The sequence below is a fragment of the Oncorhynchus keta genome, chromosome 17, assembly GCF_023373465.1.
Source record: "Oncorhynchus keta strain PuntledgeMale-10-30-2019 chromosome 17, Oket_V2, whole genome shotgun sequence".
NCBI classification, from domain to species: Eukaryota; Metazoa; Chordata; class Actinopteri; order Salmoniformes; family Salmonidae; genus Oncorhynchus; species Oncorhynchus keta.
Window position 1 is genome coordinate 46,066,067 of NC_068437.1, and position 20,017 is coordinate 46,086,083.

Genomic DNA, 20,017 nt, shown 5'->3' on the forward strand with positions numbered 1-20,017 from the left:
TTTACAGGTGCTTCTCCCTTTGCAGCATAAGGGATAGGCGGATAAGAGTACCTTACAAACGCATCACCATCATGAGTCAAGGTTTGCTATCGTACAACATTCTCTCTGTTACTGTACTGTCATCCCTCTATTGAAACCAATACTACAGTCTTGCTCACTGTCATTAACAGCATGTTATGATTGACTAAACTGAGCTGCATACCTGCCAGAAGGGTGATTTTGTGTCAGTCTGGACACAGGGATGAGACACAAGCAGTGGTGGAATTAGGCATAGGCGACTTAGGCAGCCGCCCAGGGCGGCATCTTGCCGAGCCGGCATGGGGTGCCTGCACAACAAAACAAAACAAATCTGAATGGTGACATTTGCACGTCACGTCAATGATATCATGTCACTGTGTGGGACTGTGGGTCAATTAACCTTGTTGGAGTGGGCGCCCGGATTCTAGTTTGTGAGCTTTGCAGGCTACTGCCTGGGAAGGTCTCCCACTCAGAAGTACGAGATTGAGAGGGGGCGGTGGTAGGTTGACCTCAGGTCTCCCCACTGGAAGCCCGGGGTAGAGGGAGCGGGAGAATCTATCAAATAGCGCACCTCTAACTTTGTACAGTACTAATACAATTAGTTGTGGAATTGAGTTTGTGTGTTTCTTGTTTGAAGTGCAATAGTGTAATAATCAGGTTCTCTTCTTTATAAATGTGTTATTCTATTTGTGTATTGTGTGATATAGGATGTGTGCAATTTAGTTTAGTTTTTTTGTGTTTTTTTGTTAAAAATAAATAGAATAGAAATATATATTCAAACATAATACTCATAAGTATCAAAAATAAATAACAAAGACAACTATAAACAAATTGTAGCATATAAATACAAATAAAGATAATTGAATTATTACACTATTACCTGATATAATAATTAGATTCTCTTTATTTGTATGTATGTAATACAATTTGTTATTTCTTTTTGATATGAATGAGTCTTATTTCTGTATATATATTTCTATTTATATAGTTTTAAATGTTATGATTATTTATTTGGGTTGTTCCAAATATCTGAATAAAAATTACAGTTAGTGCAGAATGGTGCTTTTTGTTGTGTGTTGGGGGGGACAGGGATGAGACAGGAAAATGAGACACAGAGATGAGACACAGGGATGAGACAGGAAAATGAGACACAGAGATGAGACACAGGGATGAGACACAGGGATGAGACAGGGAGATGAGACACAGGGATGAGACACAGGGATGAGACAGGGAGATGAGACACAGAGATGAGACACAGGGATGAGACACAGGGATGAGACACAGAGATGAGACACAGGGATGAGACACAGAGATGAGACACAGAGATGAGACACAGAGATGAGACACAGGGATGAGACAGGAAAATGAGACACAGAGATGAGACACAGGGATGAGACACAGAGATGAGACACAGAGATGAGACACAGAGATGAGACACAGGGATGAGACACAGAGATGAGACATAGGGATGAGACAGGGAGATGAGGCACAGTGATGAGACACAGGGATGAGACACAGGGATGAGACAGGGAGATGAGACACAGTGATGAGATAGGGAGATGAGACACAGAGATGAGACACAGGGATGAGACACAGGGATGAGACAGGGAGATGAGACACAGTGATGAGATAGGGAGATGAGACACAGAGATGAGACACAGAGATGAGACACAGGGATGAGACACAGGGATGAGACACAGAGATCAGACACAGGGATGAGACACAGGGATGAGACACAGGGATGAGACACAGAGATGAGACACAGAGATGAGACACAGGGATGAGACAGGGAGATGAGACACAGAGATGAGACAGGAAAATGAGACACAGAGATGAGACACAGGGATGAGACAGGGAGATGAGACACAGTGATGAGATAGGGAGATGAGACACAGTGATGAGATAGGGGGATGAGACACAGAGATCAGACACAGGGATGAGACACAGGGATGAGACACAGAGATCAGACACAGGGATGAGACACAGGGATGAGACACAGGGATGAGATACAGAGATGAGACAGGGAGATGAGACAGGGAGATGAGACACAGAGATGAGACACAGTGATGAGACACAGAGATGAGATATAGGGATGAGACACAGAGATGAGACACAGGGATGAGACACAGAGATGAGATATAGGGATGAGACACAGAGATGAGACACAGAGATGAGACACAGGGATGAGATACAGAGATGAGCAGGAAACCATAGTGGGACTTTAGGGACCCGACCAGAACATACCGGAAAAGGGAGGACACACAAATAACTGGTAAAATCACAGACAGACAGATGCCATGTAGGTCCAGATTTGTGACCTTGTGTTACAGTGAGTGTGAGTGAGATGGTAAGGGTAAAGATTTTCGGTTTGAAATGATGTCCGACTAGTTCACTGAAACAATAGAAGCTGTCTTTGTATACTGGTTGGTTTGTGGATGTTGTTTTAGAGGAGTGACAGCCTTTAGACCTGGATTCAATCAGATTGAGCGTTAACTAGCGTTGGCCAGATCCATATAGCTGATGTTTTGACGGTGTTTGAGGTGTTTGTTTTTTTAACCTTTATTTTACTAGGCAAGTCAGTTAAGAACAAATTCTTATTTTCAATGACGGCCTAGGAACAGTGGGTTAAGTGCCTGTTCGGGGGGAGAACGACAGATGTGTACCTTGTCAGCTTGGGGATTTGAACTTGCAGCCTTTCGGTTAGAGTCCAACGCTCTAACCACTAGGCTACCTAACGCCCCGTGTTATGAGCTGATGAATCGGGGAGCGGCTGCTGTTGTGTGTCACAAACCACTCCCTTCCTTATTATCCCTCCTGCGTTAGTTCAAAATGGTACTAGACAGTGTAGGCTCTATCCATGGTAGAAATAATGACTCTCAAATGTCAAACCATTCATGTGAGGCTAATGCATGTTTTCATGTTAATTTCGATGAGGAGATTGTAGCCTGTCAGTCTAATTTGAGTGTTGAAACTTCATGGGATTGCATGGGATTTGTTGGATTATAGTCGGGATTGCTTGTGGACAGCGGAGTCAATCACCACCTTCCGGAGACACCTGAAACCCCACCTCTTTAAGGAATACCTAGGATAGGATAAGTAATCCTTCTCACCCCCCCTAAAAGATTTAGATGCACTATTGTAAAGTGGCTGTTCCACTGGATGTCATAAGGTGAATGCACCAATTTGTAAGTCGCTCTGGATAAGAGCGTCTGCTAAATGACTTAAATGTAATGTAAATGATTTGACAGCTCTAAACACAGTTCCACCTCCGACACCACCAAAACAACCGCTATGCAGATGTTGGCTAAAGCGGATCTGATTGAGTTTCTGAGGTTCTTTTAAAAAGTTGTGAAGCAGAAATCGGCTCTGCAGTGCTGGGTGTCTGTGGGTTGTTGCGGTTTAGGTCAGATATTTAACAGCAGTATTTTCTGTAAGAATCACTGCTTACTAACTTTTTCTGTGTTGGACCCTATAATAAGCAACGACAACAAAAAAGTCTCACAGACTAACTGTTCACCTTTAAATTGGATACAAAATTAGATTTTATTTAAATCAACAAACGTGAGCTTTCTAACAACGTGCCAATGAGTAAAGGTCCAGGACAAGTTAGTGCTTCATGTGTCGGTGACATTTGAAGGTTGAAGGTATGGAGGCTGACAGGAGGATGTAGAGGAAGGGTGGAGGAGATGTCCTGCTAAGAGAGAGAGAGAGAGAGAGAGAGAGAGAGAGAGAGAGAGAGAGAGAGAGAGAGAGAGAGAGAGAGAGAGAGAGAGAGAGAGAGAGAGAGAGAGAGAGAGAGAGAGAGAGAGAGAGAGAGAGAGAGAGAGAGAGAGAGAGAGAGAGAGAGAGAGAGAGAGAGAGAGAGATCTCTCCCCTGACTAGCACAGGATGTTAGGGAGGGGGGAGAGTGTTCCGCAGGGGAAAGAGATGGGGGGTCAGAAAGAGGGGGTTGATTGAGGGCCCTTGTCCCACAAAGGACCCACTCTTACTGGAGATAAGACCAGGAAAAAAGAGCAGAGCCTGAGCGAAGGCCCCAAAACTCTGCTGGCCCAGGAGATTCTCTGGGGCTCTCCAAGTGTTGTAGCCCTTATTGTGAGTTTCTCATTCTTTCGCTCTTTCTCTACCACTTCCCAGTCCATCCCTTTCTCTATTACCCTTTCACAATCAATTATTTTGTGCATGTAAACAAAATATGGAAGCATATGCAGTTTCGTTTCCTCAGTTTTGTGTTGTCACCCATAGAGATACCTTACCAATGTTTCAACTGCCTTGTATTTTAATGCTCATAGGCCAATGGTAATATGTATTAGTTTGTGTTTGTGTGTAGGGCTGGCATGATTTAAGTCAGCAGCATGCCAGCAGCATACCACCCTGCATACCACTACTGGCTTGCTTCTGAAGCTAAGCAGGGTTGGTCCTGGTCAGTTCCTGGATGGGAGACCAGATGCTGCTGGAAGTGGTGTTGGAGTGCCAGTAGGGGGCACTCTTTCCTCTGGTCTAAAAAAAATATCCCAATGCCCCAGGGCAGTGATTGGGGACACTGGCACTTATGGTAAGAGTCGGAGTGTTAACCCCAGTCTCCTGGCTAAATTCCCAATCTGGTCACCTAATAATCCCCAGTTTACAATTGGCTCATTAATCCCCCTCCTCTCCCCTGTAACTATTCCCCAGATCGTTGCTGCAAATGAGAATGTGTTCTCAGTCAACTTACCTGGTAAAATAATAGATAAATCAACTCTGTGAAGCCATGAGGTTCATCACTGTCTGTCAGCTGGAGGAGGCCAGATGAACACTGTGGGCACATTGGGTTGAGCTAGTGTTGGTAATCATTTGACATTGTCACTCATACCAGAAAAATAACTGGTACATTTACAGTTGTAAATAGCTGTATTATGTAATGATTTACTCTGTTAATTACTTTACCAGGTAAGTTGACTTCTAACACATCTGTTACAGCAACAATAATGCAATGCATTAAAAATAAAATAACTCCAATTGTCTTCCAGATTTGTTATGAATTAGGTCTAAGTTTAGCATTTTGGGAAATTGTGACATTAACAAATAATTGACCTATATGAAATTAAATGGAATTTTGAATATGATAATAACTGGGTTTGGTTGGGTTTGCTGTTGGCTTTACACTAAATAATAAAATGTCAACACTGAAAAATATAAAATAATGTTCTTGTCATTTTTTCTTATGTTGTCAGTATTCCAAACTTGGGCAGCTACGCATCACGCCCATCGCATCGTATACCATCTATCCAGGGTATAGAAACCTGTCCCCACATTGCATCTGTTTGCCTGCCATCTGAACACTTAAACATCTGCGATGTTCTTTGGTATTTCCGATAGAAGAGCATTTCCCTGTCGATGTCCAGTACTGAAGGGTACTTTAATATGAAACCACAAAAACAATTGAATAGAAGGAAGCGCTGGTCACTGACTTTGTCCTTCCCAGAAGGCAACTTCCCTTCGACGCCTCAACTCATCTGAATCCAGCAGACGCGTCAAACCGTTACAACTTGTAGACTAAAATGGATACTTTGTTTTTCGTTATCTTTATACTTTTTCGATGCTCTTTGACAAGTAAGTAGTCTGTCTTTTAAAGTGTGAAGAGGTTGGTTAATTAACTTGCTGATTATTACAGTAGTCTAATAACCACATTTATTTTGCGTGAAGATAGTCAACAACGGAAACTTTAGTTCATCCTTGTCTATACAGGGAAGGGTCAGTCAGTGAACGAATTTTTTGATTGAGGTTATTCCAAATATTATGACCCAAGTAGGTTATCTCACTGTAACAATAAAGAGTTCATTCTTTGTCAAAGAAAATATTTATTTGATCTCATATTGACCGTGATCGTATTTAACGGACAGCTTTAACCTAATATATTCACTCAGGTTTGAGATAAGGAATTATTCGTTAATAACAATAACGTCAATTTTACCTATTTTATTCAGCTACAACCAAAGAAAAGTACTAGTTGTAATCGAATAAAACTGTTGCCTTTTGAGAACTGATTTAACATAATAATGGGAAACGTTTATAAACTATTTCTGTAAGACTGTAGTTTTTTGTAGCCCGTAGGCTACAAGAAATGTTGGGCCTTATGCATTTCAAACATTATATTACTAAATTGCTTTCAAAATATTATTAATTTGGCATTAGTTCTTCATCCTTTCGATGATTGTTAGTCCCCCACTATTGACCATCTCTTTGTATCTCCCATTTAGACGGTTTCCTTATTGCGCACACACCAAAGAAACTGTGCCTGTCAACCCACAAAACGACTGTGATCCTCGGCAGATGCAATGTCACCAGTCCCTATCAACAATGGGAATGGACGAAAGATATGAAGTTGCATCACACACAATCAGCCAAGTGTCTCTGGGCCAACCCGAGCAGTGCAATACCTCGGCACGCGCGCCTGGCCACGATCAGCGACTGTGACAGCGCACCTGCTTGGAAATGCTACGACAAACGAGGAACTTTCGGGTTAGCGGAGAAGCCCATGTACCTGAAGAAACAAGGTATACGGGTTGTGATCCGAGGAGACCAGAGGTATTCCAACTGGACTAAGTATGAGGAAATCTACTCTGGAGGGAGACAGGTGATTACCCATTTATGCCCGCTTAAAGGTGAGTGTTCTACTGAGGAAATGGGCTGCAAGTCTTCTGTTCGTTTGCATTCAGATAATAATATATATCTGTGCATTCAACTACCATACATCAATTATAAGTAGGCATGCCGATTTAGTAGCCTTGAACATTATGGATATTTTGTATTTCCTCATCTGAAGTTTGAGAAGAGAACGTCTTGTAAAATGATAAGGCCCAACTACAGAATTAGTAGCCAACAGTATCTCTACATGGACCCAACAAACTCGTTATGACATAATTTACCTAGTTTACAGTAATGCAACGGATTGTCATTTTTAAAAAGCAGAATTATCACACAGATAAGATCTGCATCTAAATGACTTGCACCATGTCAGCTTTGGACTTGTCTGACATTGGTATGGTGTGAATGCTTGAGGAAAGCAGAGGATGACACTCTTGGTACTGACTTTCCTGCACATTGTTGTCAAGTGTTTTATCAGCCCACTCACTCAGTCAGGAAGAACGTCAGCAGTGTTCTTCCTGTGAACTTAATGACCATACAGGGGACATAGAAGAGGCTATTAATTTCACACTTGAAATAAAAAAACTACACATGCTACAATGTAAGCCTAACTGGTATTGTTTAATGTTAATTTACACTAAATGTTTATTCAGGCCACCTGTTATCACATATAATAAAATGGTAACACTTAATTTTTTTGATAGTCCATCTGTAGATGATCTACAGACAATCAGTAACATTTCAACTAACCATCTACTAACCCTAACCCTTATCCTAACCCGAAACTTAACCCTTACCCTAAAGCTAGCCGTAACTTAAACTTGAACCCTTACCCTAACGCTAGCCGTAACTTAAACTTGAACCCTTACCCTAAAGCTAGCCGTAACTTAAACTTGAACCCTTACCCTAACGCTAGCCGTAACTTAAACTTGAACCCTTACCCTAACGCTACCCGTAACTTAAACTTGAACCCTTACCCGAATGCTAGCCGTAACTTAAACTTGAACCCTTACCTTAACGCTAGTGTAACAGTATAATTTTAAACCTTCCCCTCGCCCATACCCGGGCGCGAACCAGGGACCTTCTGCACACATCAACAACAGTCACCTACGAAGCCTCGTTATCCATCGCTCCACAACAGCCGCGGCCCTTGCAGAGCAAGGGGAACTACTAATTCAAGGTCTCAGAGCAAGTGACGTAACCGATCGAAACGCTATTTAGCACACGCCGCTAACTAAGCTAGCCGTTTCACATCCGTTACACTAGCCGTAACTTAAACTTGAACCCTTACCCTAGCGCTAGCCGTAACTTAAACTTGAACCCTTACCCTAACGCTAGCCGCAACTTAAACTTGAACCCTTACGCTAACGCTAGCCGTAACTTAAACTTGAACCCTTACCCTAACGCTAGCCGTAACTTGAACCCTTACCCTAACGCTAGCCGTAACTTAAACTTGTGCTTTGATGTGGGTGTTTCCTCCTAGCGGGTGGTCCTACTAACGCTAGCCCTAGCCCTAACTCTAACCTTAACCCTTACCTTAACCATAACCTTAGCAAGCAGTTGCCTATAAACATAGTCACTTGCTTATCAACAGATAGTTTGTCTGTACAGCATCTACAGATGGACTATCCAAGTAAAATGTGACCAATAAAACCAATACCTAGCTATTTATTTCACCTAATTTAACTTTTTTGTTAAAAAGATGAATAACATGACAATAAACCATTTATTACCATGTTATTAACATATTGATAAGGCGTTGTGAGCATGCAGTGTGTTTCTTTTAGGAGGAAACACCCACATCAAAGCACAGCGTTGTCTGGAACTTACGGTCAAATTCTTTAATTTCCCATGTAAGAACACTTGGGCTGGGTTAGCGTTATTACTTATGGAACACATACAGTATCTTGAATTTATTTCAATGTTATCCAATAATATTACAACCATGTGTTTACGTCTAGTCACAATAACCCCTCTTTCTTCTAGGTTTCACCACCATCTCAACCTCAACCCCCACAATGTGTTCATCCACACACCAACCTTTGGCATACACCCACGCCATCAGAACAGCCCCTATAACAATAATAAACACACACTCCTCGTCAAACACTATGAGGACCCATAGTAGGACCACCCGGCAGATCTCTAAATTAAGAGTCCCGGTTACATCGACCAATAGGGTGGCGACATATACGTCTGTGGTGGCGACTCACACTAATTACATCGTCAAGCCTCGGACAAGGACGGCCACGATGGGTCTCATTCCAAGTTCCATCCCAACGGCCGTCACAACATCACGGGCAGTTCTCAACCACAGCCATGATGTTCTCTCGTCCAGTCCTGCTTTGTCCACAACTGACTCTGCCATGGACCAAACGGTGAGTGCTGCCACCGAAAATGCCCTCCTCGACTCGAGGAACGAAGCCAAGACTCCATCAGTAAACCAACCAACTTCCAGTTCCACCACACCTAATGTAGATGAGATGGTGTCAACTGCAGCTACCACTATGACTGTGGTTTCCTCTACAATTTCCTCAGTGCCCAAGACAAGTTCTAAAGCAGACTCAGCAGCTACTTCTACGGTAGTGGTCGTTACCTCTGATGCTAAAGTCACAACTTCTGCTGCTCTATTTATCTTGTCCTCTGTTTCAACCACTAACTCTGATTCTACCATCACACCTACCAGTACCACAGCTTTCCCCAAAACTAGGAAAGTACCCCCCAGAAAGTTTGTGGTTCCATCTACAACCAAAACCACAACTGTGCCGACTACAAAAACCGCTGCCCCTACATCTCCTACTGTTGTCAAAACAACAAAGAGTACAGCAAAATTCACAAGGAAAGTAGCCACACCCAATGCTGCCACAGCCCCACCCACAACATTTTCAACTCAGCTCACAACATCCTCAATTTCACCCACAACCTTTTCAACAGTAAAGACTATAGCAAAACCCACAATGAAAATAGCCCTGCCCACAACCTCTACAGCCCCACCTACTGCCTCTTCAACTCCACCCAATACCACTCCAATCACATCTACAACAGCCCCGCCGACAACATATACCACACCACCCATAACTATAACAAACCCACCTACCACAACCACATCCACAACTACTACAGCTCCACCCAGAAGTACTACAACCACATCCACAACCACACCCACAGCAACTACAGCTCCAACAACAACTACTACAGTACCGACTACAACCACAGAGTTGACCTCCATCCCACAGGTGCGTGATGACGACAGTCACAGGAAATTAACATTTCAATCGATTTTGATTTTGTGAAATTCCATAAAGAAAACTCAAAATCATATTTGCATGCATATTTGTACAAGGAACGTTAAAGGTAGTGAAGCTTGGAACAGACCTTCTGAAAGAGGGGCTATAGTAATGGCAAATAGTCATATAGAATATATTAGTCATATTCAAATAGTCTTTCAACAGAGTAAATTCTGCAATCACAATAGTAGGCTATGAATTACACCCATGTCATGCCCTTTTAACCTACTGTATCCTATGGGTGTTAGTTTAAGTGGACCTAAAGTTCTTCAGACAGAGAAGGCAGAGAGACAGACAGGCAGGAAGGAAAGTAGGGTGGGGTATCACGGGGAGAGAAGGAGGCTACTCAAGGTGCTGCTGTCCAGACTCAAGTGAAGGTTAAGGCTGTGAGCAAGTAGACAGACTATTTGATAGGAACTTAGGCTACTGTAGGTGTTAGAAAAAGTGTATATAGAGGGCGGAAGTAGATGCTGATATGGAATCAATTTCCTGAGCAGTCTGTCTACCTGACACCGGTGATGGTTCAGCCGCCTGAGCATTGAGGAAGGGTGTAGGAAAATAATGTGGACTAGAGATTGAAAGTGACGAGATGATAGCGTGGGAAGAGACTGTGCGTGGTCTACTTTGCACAGATTTTGGGCAACCACAAAATCACAACGAGATGCCATGCTTGGTTAGGCACGTGCCACCCCTGTAGCCGCCTCCAACATGCCATTGTGAAATTCAGAAAATAAATATACATTGTTATTTTATGGACCGATTATGACAACCAATGTTGGAATATATTTGATTTTTATTTATTTTTATTTATTGACCTAACGGATTTAAATCAACGAGCGCAATGTTCAGATGTGCAACTATTATTTTGATCGTTTGTTTATGGTGGTGTTGTGTCGAGGTGAGTCATGGTTAAAGTCAATTTAACCTGGATTATTTTCCACTTGCTGCCTACTGTTGCTTAGCCTATCTTTTGGTTACATGTTGCCACTTCTGTGTTCCTTTCAGGCCGATACCACTAATGCTGTCAAATGTTCAGTCAACCTGACAGAGACCATCGCCAGGACGGATTCTATTGTACTCAAATTAATAACAACAGGAGAAGCTTGTAATTTCACCGTGTTTTATGAGAATAGTCGTTCCGATATAACGGATTGTGATCTATATGGGCAGTATAGTGATGTGTATATCTGCGATATAAGGGATTTAGAACCTGGGACGTTACACCACTTTGAAGTAATACCGAAGACTGATGGAGAGAGGAGAAACGTATCAGTGCGAACAGGTAAGCTACGTGTTATAAAGTAAAATTCGTTTCTGTTATATTTTAACCTATTTAATGGTATTCTATTCTAAATGTATTTTAGACTGTTAAATTGACTTTAATTCATCTTAAACGTCCTACAATATCAGAACCCCCCCTCCCCCAGTATCATGCACTATATATGTTTTCTGTTGATTTTAGTCTATTTCTATTGTTGATCATGATATTCGAATGATTATATTTCGTTAAAGATTAAGTTTTACACCTGATTAATTCAAAGATATCGAATTTGGCAGTCAGAACCACTGCAAACAGTTAGTAGTGGCATGACTCCTCTGTTATCATAAACTCGCCATCATTAAATATATCTAACACATATGATATCATATTAGGACATCTTAGATTCTAATATATTGTAAACATCTAATTTATTTCAACAGCTCCTTTTGGTTGTCTTTCTGTTAGTGTTTTATTGCACAAACGTTGATACTTAAATTGTATGTAGCAACATTTAGAATTTAGCTTTCATATAATTTTACTGTAATATTTGATGTATTGTGAAATGGCTTGAAATTGTGTATGTTCATTCATATCCTTTTGTATTATTTGATTTATTCTTACAGTAGTCAAGCCTTTGTTCTGCCCAGTATTGAACCATGTTGCACTGAATAGATTCTGTGCATCGCTTTGATAATGAAGAACATGGAGAATAGAGAACTATTGTGCCAACACCGCTGAAGTCCAGTACACTTTATCCTTTGTAAAATCCTTTGAACATTGTCAAGGCCACAACCTTAGAATGTCCTGCCAAGAACTTGGAGCCAGCCCTCTGGTCATTGGTCTCACAGCTCTAGATTAGAACCAGGGAAGTTCTGGAACACACTGCTGCTCAAATCACCTAAGGTTGTAACAGTAGAGGTCAGTAACAATGCAGAGCATCTAATCTTAAGTGTTTGTTTCCAGACAGATCTCCTTCTCCCCAGAGCCACTTCCCGCCAAGCATTGTTTCTTTGTACTAACGGATACAGGAGGCCTCCATGTTTTGTTTTCATGGGACAAATAGATTAGACTACAGTGCACTCCAGAACTTTGCATTCAAAGTGTGGCCGAGATTTTTTTTCTTGGGTCTTTGTGTGTGGACTTTGAAATGTCAATATTTGACAGTAGCCTACAAAGGATGAAATCCTCAAGATTAACAGTTCAAATCACTTGGACTTCCAAATCACTTGGACTTTATCCAGTACTGTTTTTATATTTACAGATACAATGTAGTTACTGTGTAATACAGTAGTGGTCTTGTAAAGTGCCCCAATGTGGCTCTAGGATTGGATGGACAATGTCCTTGCTGATTAGCTAATGTGATTCCTGGGGTTGCTCTGAAGAGCCCTCAGAGGGGAAGCATTATGAAGAAAGGGTCAAAGTTAATTGCTGAGCTGTGGGGGGCACCACTTACCCTGTTCTGCTCCTCTCTCTCCATTTGGTCTTTGTTTTTGTCGTTTCCTGTCAAGGCTCGCTCTCTCACTCAAGACGCATGCAGGTCTCCCAGCGAATCGCCACATTCTTTAAAGAACCAAAACAATCTTATCGCTCTGCTCCATCGCAGGCAGCCACCACTGGCTTTCAGTGAAGCACAAAGACAGGATCCAGATATTCTTCATGACCTTTTCTCCTAGTTGTATAATATCAAGATGTTTAATTGAGGTTTATATAATATCGGCAAGATGCTGGCCCCTTGGCCACTTGTTTAAAGGATGTCTTTGTTGTCTATCATATTACAGTGCCTTGCGAAAGTATTCGGCCCCCTTGAACTTTGCGACCTTTTGCCACATTTCAGGCTTCAAACATAAAGATATAAAACTGTATTTAATAATATAATAATAATAATATATGCCATTTAGCAGACGCTTTTATCCAAAGCGACTTACAGTCATGTGTGCATACATTCTACGTATGGGTGGTCCCGGGGATCGAACCCACTACCCTGGCGTTACAAGCGCCATGCTCTACCAACTGAGCTACAGAAGGACCACATTTTTTTGTGAAGAATCAACAACAAGTGGGACACAATCATGAAGTGGAATGACATTTATAGGATATTTCAAACTTTTTTAACAAATAAAAAACTGAAAAATTGGGCGTGCTAAATTATTCAGCCCCCTTAAGTTAATACTTTGTAGCGCCACCTTTTGCTGCGATTACAGCTGTAAGTCGCTTGGGGTATGTCGCTATCAGTTTTGCACATCGAGAGACTGAAATTTTTTCCCATTCCTCCTTGCAAAACAGCTCGAGCTCAGTGAGGTTGGATGGAGAGCATTTGTGAACAGCAGTTTTCAGTTCTTTCCACAGATTCTCGATTGGATTCAGGTCTGGACTTTGACTTGGCCATTCTAACACCTGGATATGTTTATTTTTGAACCATTCCATTGTAGATTTTGCTTTATGTTTTGGATCATTGTCTTGTTGGAAGACAAATCTCCGTCCCAGTCTCAGGTCTTTTGCAGACTCCATCAGGTTTTCTTCCAGAATGGTCCTGTATTTGGCTCCATCCATCTTCCCATCAATTTTAACCATCTTCCCTGTCCCTGCTGAAGAAAAGCAGGCCCAAACCATGATGCTGCCACCACCATGTTTGACAGTGGGGATGGTGTGTTCAGGGTGATGAGCTGTGTTGCTTCTATACCAAACATAACGTTTTGCATTGTTGCCAAAAAGTTCAATTTTGGTTTCATCTGACCAGAGTACCTTCTTCCACATGTTTGGTGTGTCTCCCAGGTGGCTTGTGGCAAACTTTAAACAACACTTTTTATGGATATCTTTAAGAAATGGCTTTCTTCTTGCCACTCTTCCATAAAGGCCAGAATTGTGCAATATACGACTGATTGTTGTCCTATGGACAGAGTCTCCCACCTCAGCTGTAGATCTCTGCAGTTCATCCAGAGTGATCATGGGCCTCTTGGATCATTCTCTGATCAGTCTTCTCCTTGTATGAGCTGAAAGTTTAGAGGGATGGCCAGGTCTTGGTAGATTTGCAGTGGTCTGATACTCCTTCCATTTCAATATTATCGCTTGCACAGTGCTCCTTGGGATGTTTAAAGCTTGGGAAATCTTTTTGCATCCAAATCCGGCTTTAAACTTCTTCACAACAGTATCTCGGACATGCCTGGTGTGTTCTTTGTTCTTCATGATGCTCTCTGCGCTTTTAACGGACCTCTGAGACTATCACAGTGCAGGTGCATTTATACAGAGACTTGATTACACACAGGTGGATTGTATTTATCATCATTAGTCATTTAGGTCAACATTGGATCATTCAGAGATCCTCATTGAACTTCTGGAGAGAGTTTTCTGCACTGAAAGTAAAGGGGCTGAATAATTTTGCACGCCCAATTTTTCAGTTTTTGATTTGTTAAAAAAGTTTGAAATATCCAATAAATGTTGTTCCACTTCATGATTGTGTCCCACTTGTTGTTGATTCTTCACAAAAAAATAGAGTTTTATATCTTTATGTTTGAAGCCTGAAATGTGGCAAAAGGTCGCAAAGTTCAAGGGGGCCGAATACTTTCGCAAGGCACTGTATTTATAGCAAAAATACTAACACATTCTCTCTCTCTCTCTCTCTCTCTCTCTCTCTCTCTCTCCCTCTCTCCCTCCCTCCCTCCCCTAGATCCGGTTAGTCCATCCAGGTTGGACGTCCTACCAGACCAGGTCCAGGCAGCTCAGTATAAGAGTCAGGGTCACGGTGGCTCCCCAGGCCTGCATGTATCCTGGCCTCGCTCTCGCGGGCTGGTCGACTGGTATGAGCTCACACTACAGGACACTAAAACAGGAGAGAGCCGCAATACTCGCATCATGGGCACTGCCGTCCCTCAGTCAGGCTTTACCACCCTCACCCCTGGCACCCTCTATGGCCTCAGCCTGGTGGCAATAGCTGGGAATAAAACTGCCCCACCAGTGCTGGCCACTGCAACCACAGGTGAGGGACCATCTTGCTGTTGTTATGTGGTTTCACTGGTCCTCTATTTGCATGTAATTTTCAGGATTTCTACACCCAATGTGCTGATCACCTGATATTTATGATAAACAAATTGTGTATGATATTCTACTGTCGGCTCTACTGCCATTCTACCGTACCCCTATTCCTATACTCACTTCAGTGCCTCCATGTTTGTTTGACTTGGATAACATAGAAATCACTGATCTACTTTGTTACTTTGTTAGACTTCAACAAGCTGCTCACTGGCATTGACCACTTTGTATTTTTCCCCCAGCTCCCTCAGCCATCAGCAGCCTCCAGCTCTTGGCCTCCTCCAACAGCCTGAGGGTTTCTTGGCAGCCCGGCCCAGGCAGGAGAGAGCGTTTCAGAGTGCTGCTGAGGGAGCGGCAGGGCAGCCTGGTCAGGAACGTCACCCTGAAGAGTAGCGTCACCTCCCACATCCTTAATGACCTGTTGCCTGGGACACTGTACACTGTCACTGTGGTGACTGAGGCTGGAGGCCTTCAGAATGCTGTCTTCAAACAAGCAGTCACAGGTAAGGTAGCAGTCACAAAGGAAATGTGTCATGCCTGTTATGTTTTGGTGGTAAGGTAACAGTCACAGAGGAAATGTCATGCTAGTTCTGTTTGGGAGGTAAGGTAACAGTCACAAAGGAAATGTGTCATGCCTGTTATGTTTTGGTGGTAAGGTAACAGTCACAGAGGAAATGTCATGCTAGTTCTGTTTGGGAGGTAAGGTAACAGTCACAAAGGAAATGTGTCATGCCTGTTATGTTTTGGTGGTAAGGTAACAGTCACAGAGGAAATGTCATGCTAGTTCTGTTTGGGAGGTAAGGTAACAGTCACAGAGGAAATGTCATGCTAGTTCTGTTTGGGAGGTAAGGTAACAGTCACAGAGGAAATGTCATGCTAGTTCTGTTTGGGAGGTAAGGTAACAGTCACAGAGGAAATGTCATGCTAGTTCTGTTTGGGCGGTAAGGTAACAGTCACAAAGGAAATGTGTCATGCCTGTTATGTTTTGGTGGTAAGGTAACAGTCACAGAGGAAATGTCATGCTAGTTCTGTTTGGGAGGTAAGGTAACAGTCACAGAGGAAATGTGTCATGCCTGTTATGTTTTGGTGGTAAGGTAACAGTCACAGAGGAAATGTCATGCTAGTTCTGTTTGGGAGGTAAGGTAACAGTCACAGAGGAAATGTCATGCTAGTTCTGTTTGGGAGGTAAGGTAACAGTCACAGAGGAAATGTCATGCTAGTTCTGTTTGGGAGGTAAGGTAGCAGTCACAGAGGAAATGTCATGCTAGTTCTGTTTGGGAGGTAAGGTAACAGTCACAGAGGAAATGTCATGCTAGTTCTGTTTGGGAGGTAAGGTAACAGTCACAGAGGAAATGTGTCATGCTAGTTCTGTTTGGGAGGTAAGGTAGCAGTCACAGAGGAAATGTCATGCTAGTTCTGTTTGGGAGGTAAGGTAACAGTCACAGAGGAAATGTCATGCTAGTTCTGTTTGGGAGGTAAGGTAACAGTCACAGAGGAAATGTCATGCTAGTTCTGTTTGGGAGGTAAGGTAACAGTCACAAAGGAAATGTGTCATGCCTGTTATGTTTTGGTGGTAAGGTAACAGTCACAGAGGAAATGTCATGCTAGTTCTGTTTGGGAGGTAAGGTAACAGTCACAGAGGAAATGTCATGCTAGTTCTGTTTGGGAGGTAAGGTAACAGTCACAGAGGAAATGTCATGCTAGTTCTGTTTGGGGGGTAAGGTAACAGTCACAAAGGAAATGTGTCATGCCTGTTATGTTTTGGTGGTAAGGTAACAGTCACAGAGGAAATGTCATGCTAGTTCTGTTTGGGAGGTAAGGTAACAGTCACAGAGGAAATGTGTCATGCCTGTTATGTTTTGGTGGTAAGGTAACAGTCACAGAGGAAATGTCATGCTAGTTCTGTTTGGGAGGTAAGGTAACAGTCACAGAGGAAATGTCATGCTAGTTCTGTTTGGGAGGTAAGGTAACAGTCACAGAGGAAATGTCATGCTAGTTCTGTTTGGGGGGTAAGGTAACAGTCACAAAGGAAATGTGTCATGCCTGTTATGTTTTGGTGGTAAGGTAACAGTCACAGAGGAAATGTCATGCTAGTTCTGTTTGGGAGGTAAGGTAACAGTCACAGAGGAAATGTGTCATGCCTGTTATGTTTTGGTGGTAAGGTAACAGTCACAGAGGAAATGTCATGCTAGTTCTGTTTGGGAGGTAAGGTAACAGTCACAGAGGAAATGTCATGCTAGTTCTGTTTGGGAGGTAAGGTAACAGTCACAGAGGAAATGTCATGATAGTTCTGTTTGGGAGGTAAGGTAGCAGTCACAGAGGAAATGTCATGCTAGTTCTGTTTGGGAGGTAAGGTAACAGTCACAGAGGAAATGTCATGCTAGTTCTGTTTGGGAGGTAAGGTAACAGTCACAGAGGAAATGTCATGCTAGTTCTGTTTGGGAGGTAAGGTAGCAGTCACAGAGGAAATGTCATGCTAGTTCTGTTTGGGAGGTAAGGTAACAGTCACAGAGGAAATGTCATGCTAGTTCTGTTTGGGAGGTAAGGTAACAGTCACAGAGGAAATGTCATGCTAGTTCTGTTTGGGAGGTAAGGTAACAGTCACAAAGGAAATGTCATGCTAGTTCTGTTTGGGGGGTAAGGTAACAGTCACAGAGGAAATGTCATGCTAGTTCTGTTTGGGGGGTAAGGTAACAGTCACAGAGGAAATGTCATGCTAGTTCTGTTTGGGAGGTAAGGTAACAGTCACAGAGGAAATGTCATGCTAGTTCTGTTTGGGGGGTAAGGTAACAGTCACAGAGGAAATGTCATGCTAGTTCTGTTTGGGGGGTAAGGTAACAGTGGTGACAGTCCTCACATGTATTATGGTAGGGACTCTGAAATTCACCTGTTGGAATAGTAAGAATGATACTTTTTTTGGTTGAAGTGTTCACCCATCCAACCACTAACCAAGTCTACTCCTGCTTAGATTTTGTTATCCAGCAAAGAGGAGTAGAGTCCTAGGGCTTCAATGTCAGTGAATTCAATACAGGTTCAGGGTGGAATGTTTCTCACACATTTATCTGGCTTAGTTTGCAGGGCTTTGTTTAACTTTCCAACACTGCACCCTTCTCTTTATACAGTCCCTACCACCACCATGGCCTTGCTCTCTGTCGGTCGTTGTTTCCAAGATATTTTAGGCTTCTCTATCCCACCCTTCCCTTCCTCTGTCTGCAGCTGGCTTGCCAATCGAGGCCTTCCTTCCCCTCCCAACCCACCACACAAATACGGCTAGCCAGTAACACACTGCACAGCCACTGAACACAATACTAGATTTTGTCATTTTTTATGGTCCTTCGAGTTGGACAGGAACAAGTGTCCTGGAAAGGTGTCAGTGTCCAAAAAGACCTGCTGTCACCTCCCTCAAATACATCCCTCTCAATCAACTTTAAAAAAACAGAATAAAAAAAGTCCCTCTTTTCAGGTTTCTGAAACTCCCCCTCAAATGGAAATGGCTAAGAGGGATGTGTAGCCCATCATTCAGCAGTGCTCCCACTAGTCCAGACTCTGACACGTGTTGTTTTTCTTCCCCTAGTCCCCGCGGCGGTGTCAGACCTCCTCTTGGAGAACAACGGCAGTCTGGACTCATTGAGGGCCTCCTGGGTCACAGCTATGGGCAGCGTGGACACATACCTGGTCTCCCTTGCAACCCTGGGTTCAGCCGATCAGGACAGGACGCTGCCACCCAATGCCACAGAGGTGGTCTTCCGCGGCCTGACCCCTGGACGATCCTATCAGTTGTCTATGAGGTCAAAGGTCGGAGACCAGATGACTGAGGCTGTGACCATGGGTAGAACTGGTAAATTGTTCTGGAGGGTCAATGTCAATGTCACACCTCAGATTAAGTTTATGCCTATCTAGTTCCATATCAAAACTGTTTTGAGTGAAAAATTAGGGCTGGTCAAAAGCCACAAAAGCCAGGAAATACTAATGTGCACCATAATCCTTAACTTCACCTCTGGATCTTCAATGAAGATCTGGCTGCAGGAACACCTCCATTAACCTCTCTCTCCCTCCTCCCTTTACACTGCCTCCTCTCTCCCTCCTCCCTTTACACTGCCTCCTCTCTCCCTCCTCCCTTTACACTGCCTCCTCTCTCCCTCCTCCCTTTACACTGCCTCCTCTCTCCCTCCTCCCTTTACGTTGCCTCCTCTCTCCCTCCTCCCTTTACACTGCCTCCTCTCTCCCTCCTCCCTTTACACTGCCTCCTCTCTCCCTCCTCCCTTTACGCTGCCTCCTCTCTCCCTCCTCCCTTTACGCTGCCTCCTCTCTCCCTCCTCTCTTTACACTGCCTCCTCTCTCCCTCCTCCCTTTACGCTGCCTCCTCTCTCCCTCATCCCTTTATACTGCTTCCTCTCTCCCTCCTCCCTTTACACTGGCTCCTCTCTCCCTCCTCCCTTTACACTGCCTCCTCTCTCCCTCCTCCCTTTACGCTGCCTCCTCTCTCCCTCCTCCCTTTACGCTGCCTCCGCTCTCCCTCCTCCCTTTACGCTGCCTCCTCTCTCCCTCCTCCCTTTACGCTGCCTCCTCTCTCCCTCCTCCCTTTACGCTGCCTCCTCTCTCCCTCCTCCCTTTACGCTGCCTCCGCTCTCCCTCCTCCCTTTACACTGCCTCCTCTCTCCCTCCTCCCTTTACACTGCCTCCTCTCTCCCTTCTCCCTTTACACTGCCTCCTCTCTCCCTCCTCCCTTTACGCTGCCTCCTCTCTCCCTCCTCCCTTTACACTGCCTCCTCTCTCCCTCCTCCCTTTACACTGCCTCCTC

General features: G+C 43.5%; 1 protein-coding gene across 5 annotated transcripts in view; it reads left to right on the forward strand.

The window, feature by feature from the left end:
• Positions 1-20,017, forward strand: part of LOC118395939 (receptor-type tyrosine-protein phosphatase beta-like) — a 60,075-nt gene that overhangs the window by 16,185 nt on the left and 23,873 nt on the right. The window contains exons 3-10 of one of the 5 annotated variants that reach the window (XM_035790034.2): positions 8-81; positions 6,255-6,659; positions 8,430-8,495; positions 8,629-9,878; positions 10,935-11,211; positions 14,855-15,163; positions 15,459-15,719; positions 18,791-19,054. In XM_035790034.2, coding sequence (XP_035645927.1) covers positions 8-81; positions 6,255-6,659; positions 8,430-8,495; positions 8,629-9,878; positions 10,935-11,211; positions 14,855-15,163; positions 15,459-15,719; positions 18,791-19,054 — 2,906 coding nt within the window. Of the gene's footprint in view, positions 1-7; positions 82-5,349; positions 5,608-6,254; positions 6,660-8,429; positions 8,496-8,628; positions 9,879-10,254; positions 10,828-10,934; positions 11,212-14,854; positions 15,164-15,458; positions 15,720-18,790; positions 19,055-20,017 lie in introns of those variants that run through there. The other 4 variants (XM_035790036.2, XM_035790035.2, XM_035790037.2 and 1 more) reach the window with 4 other exon arrangements.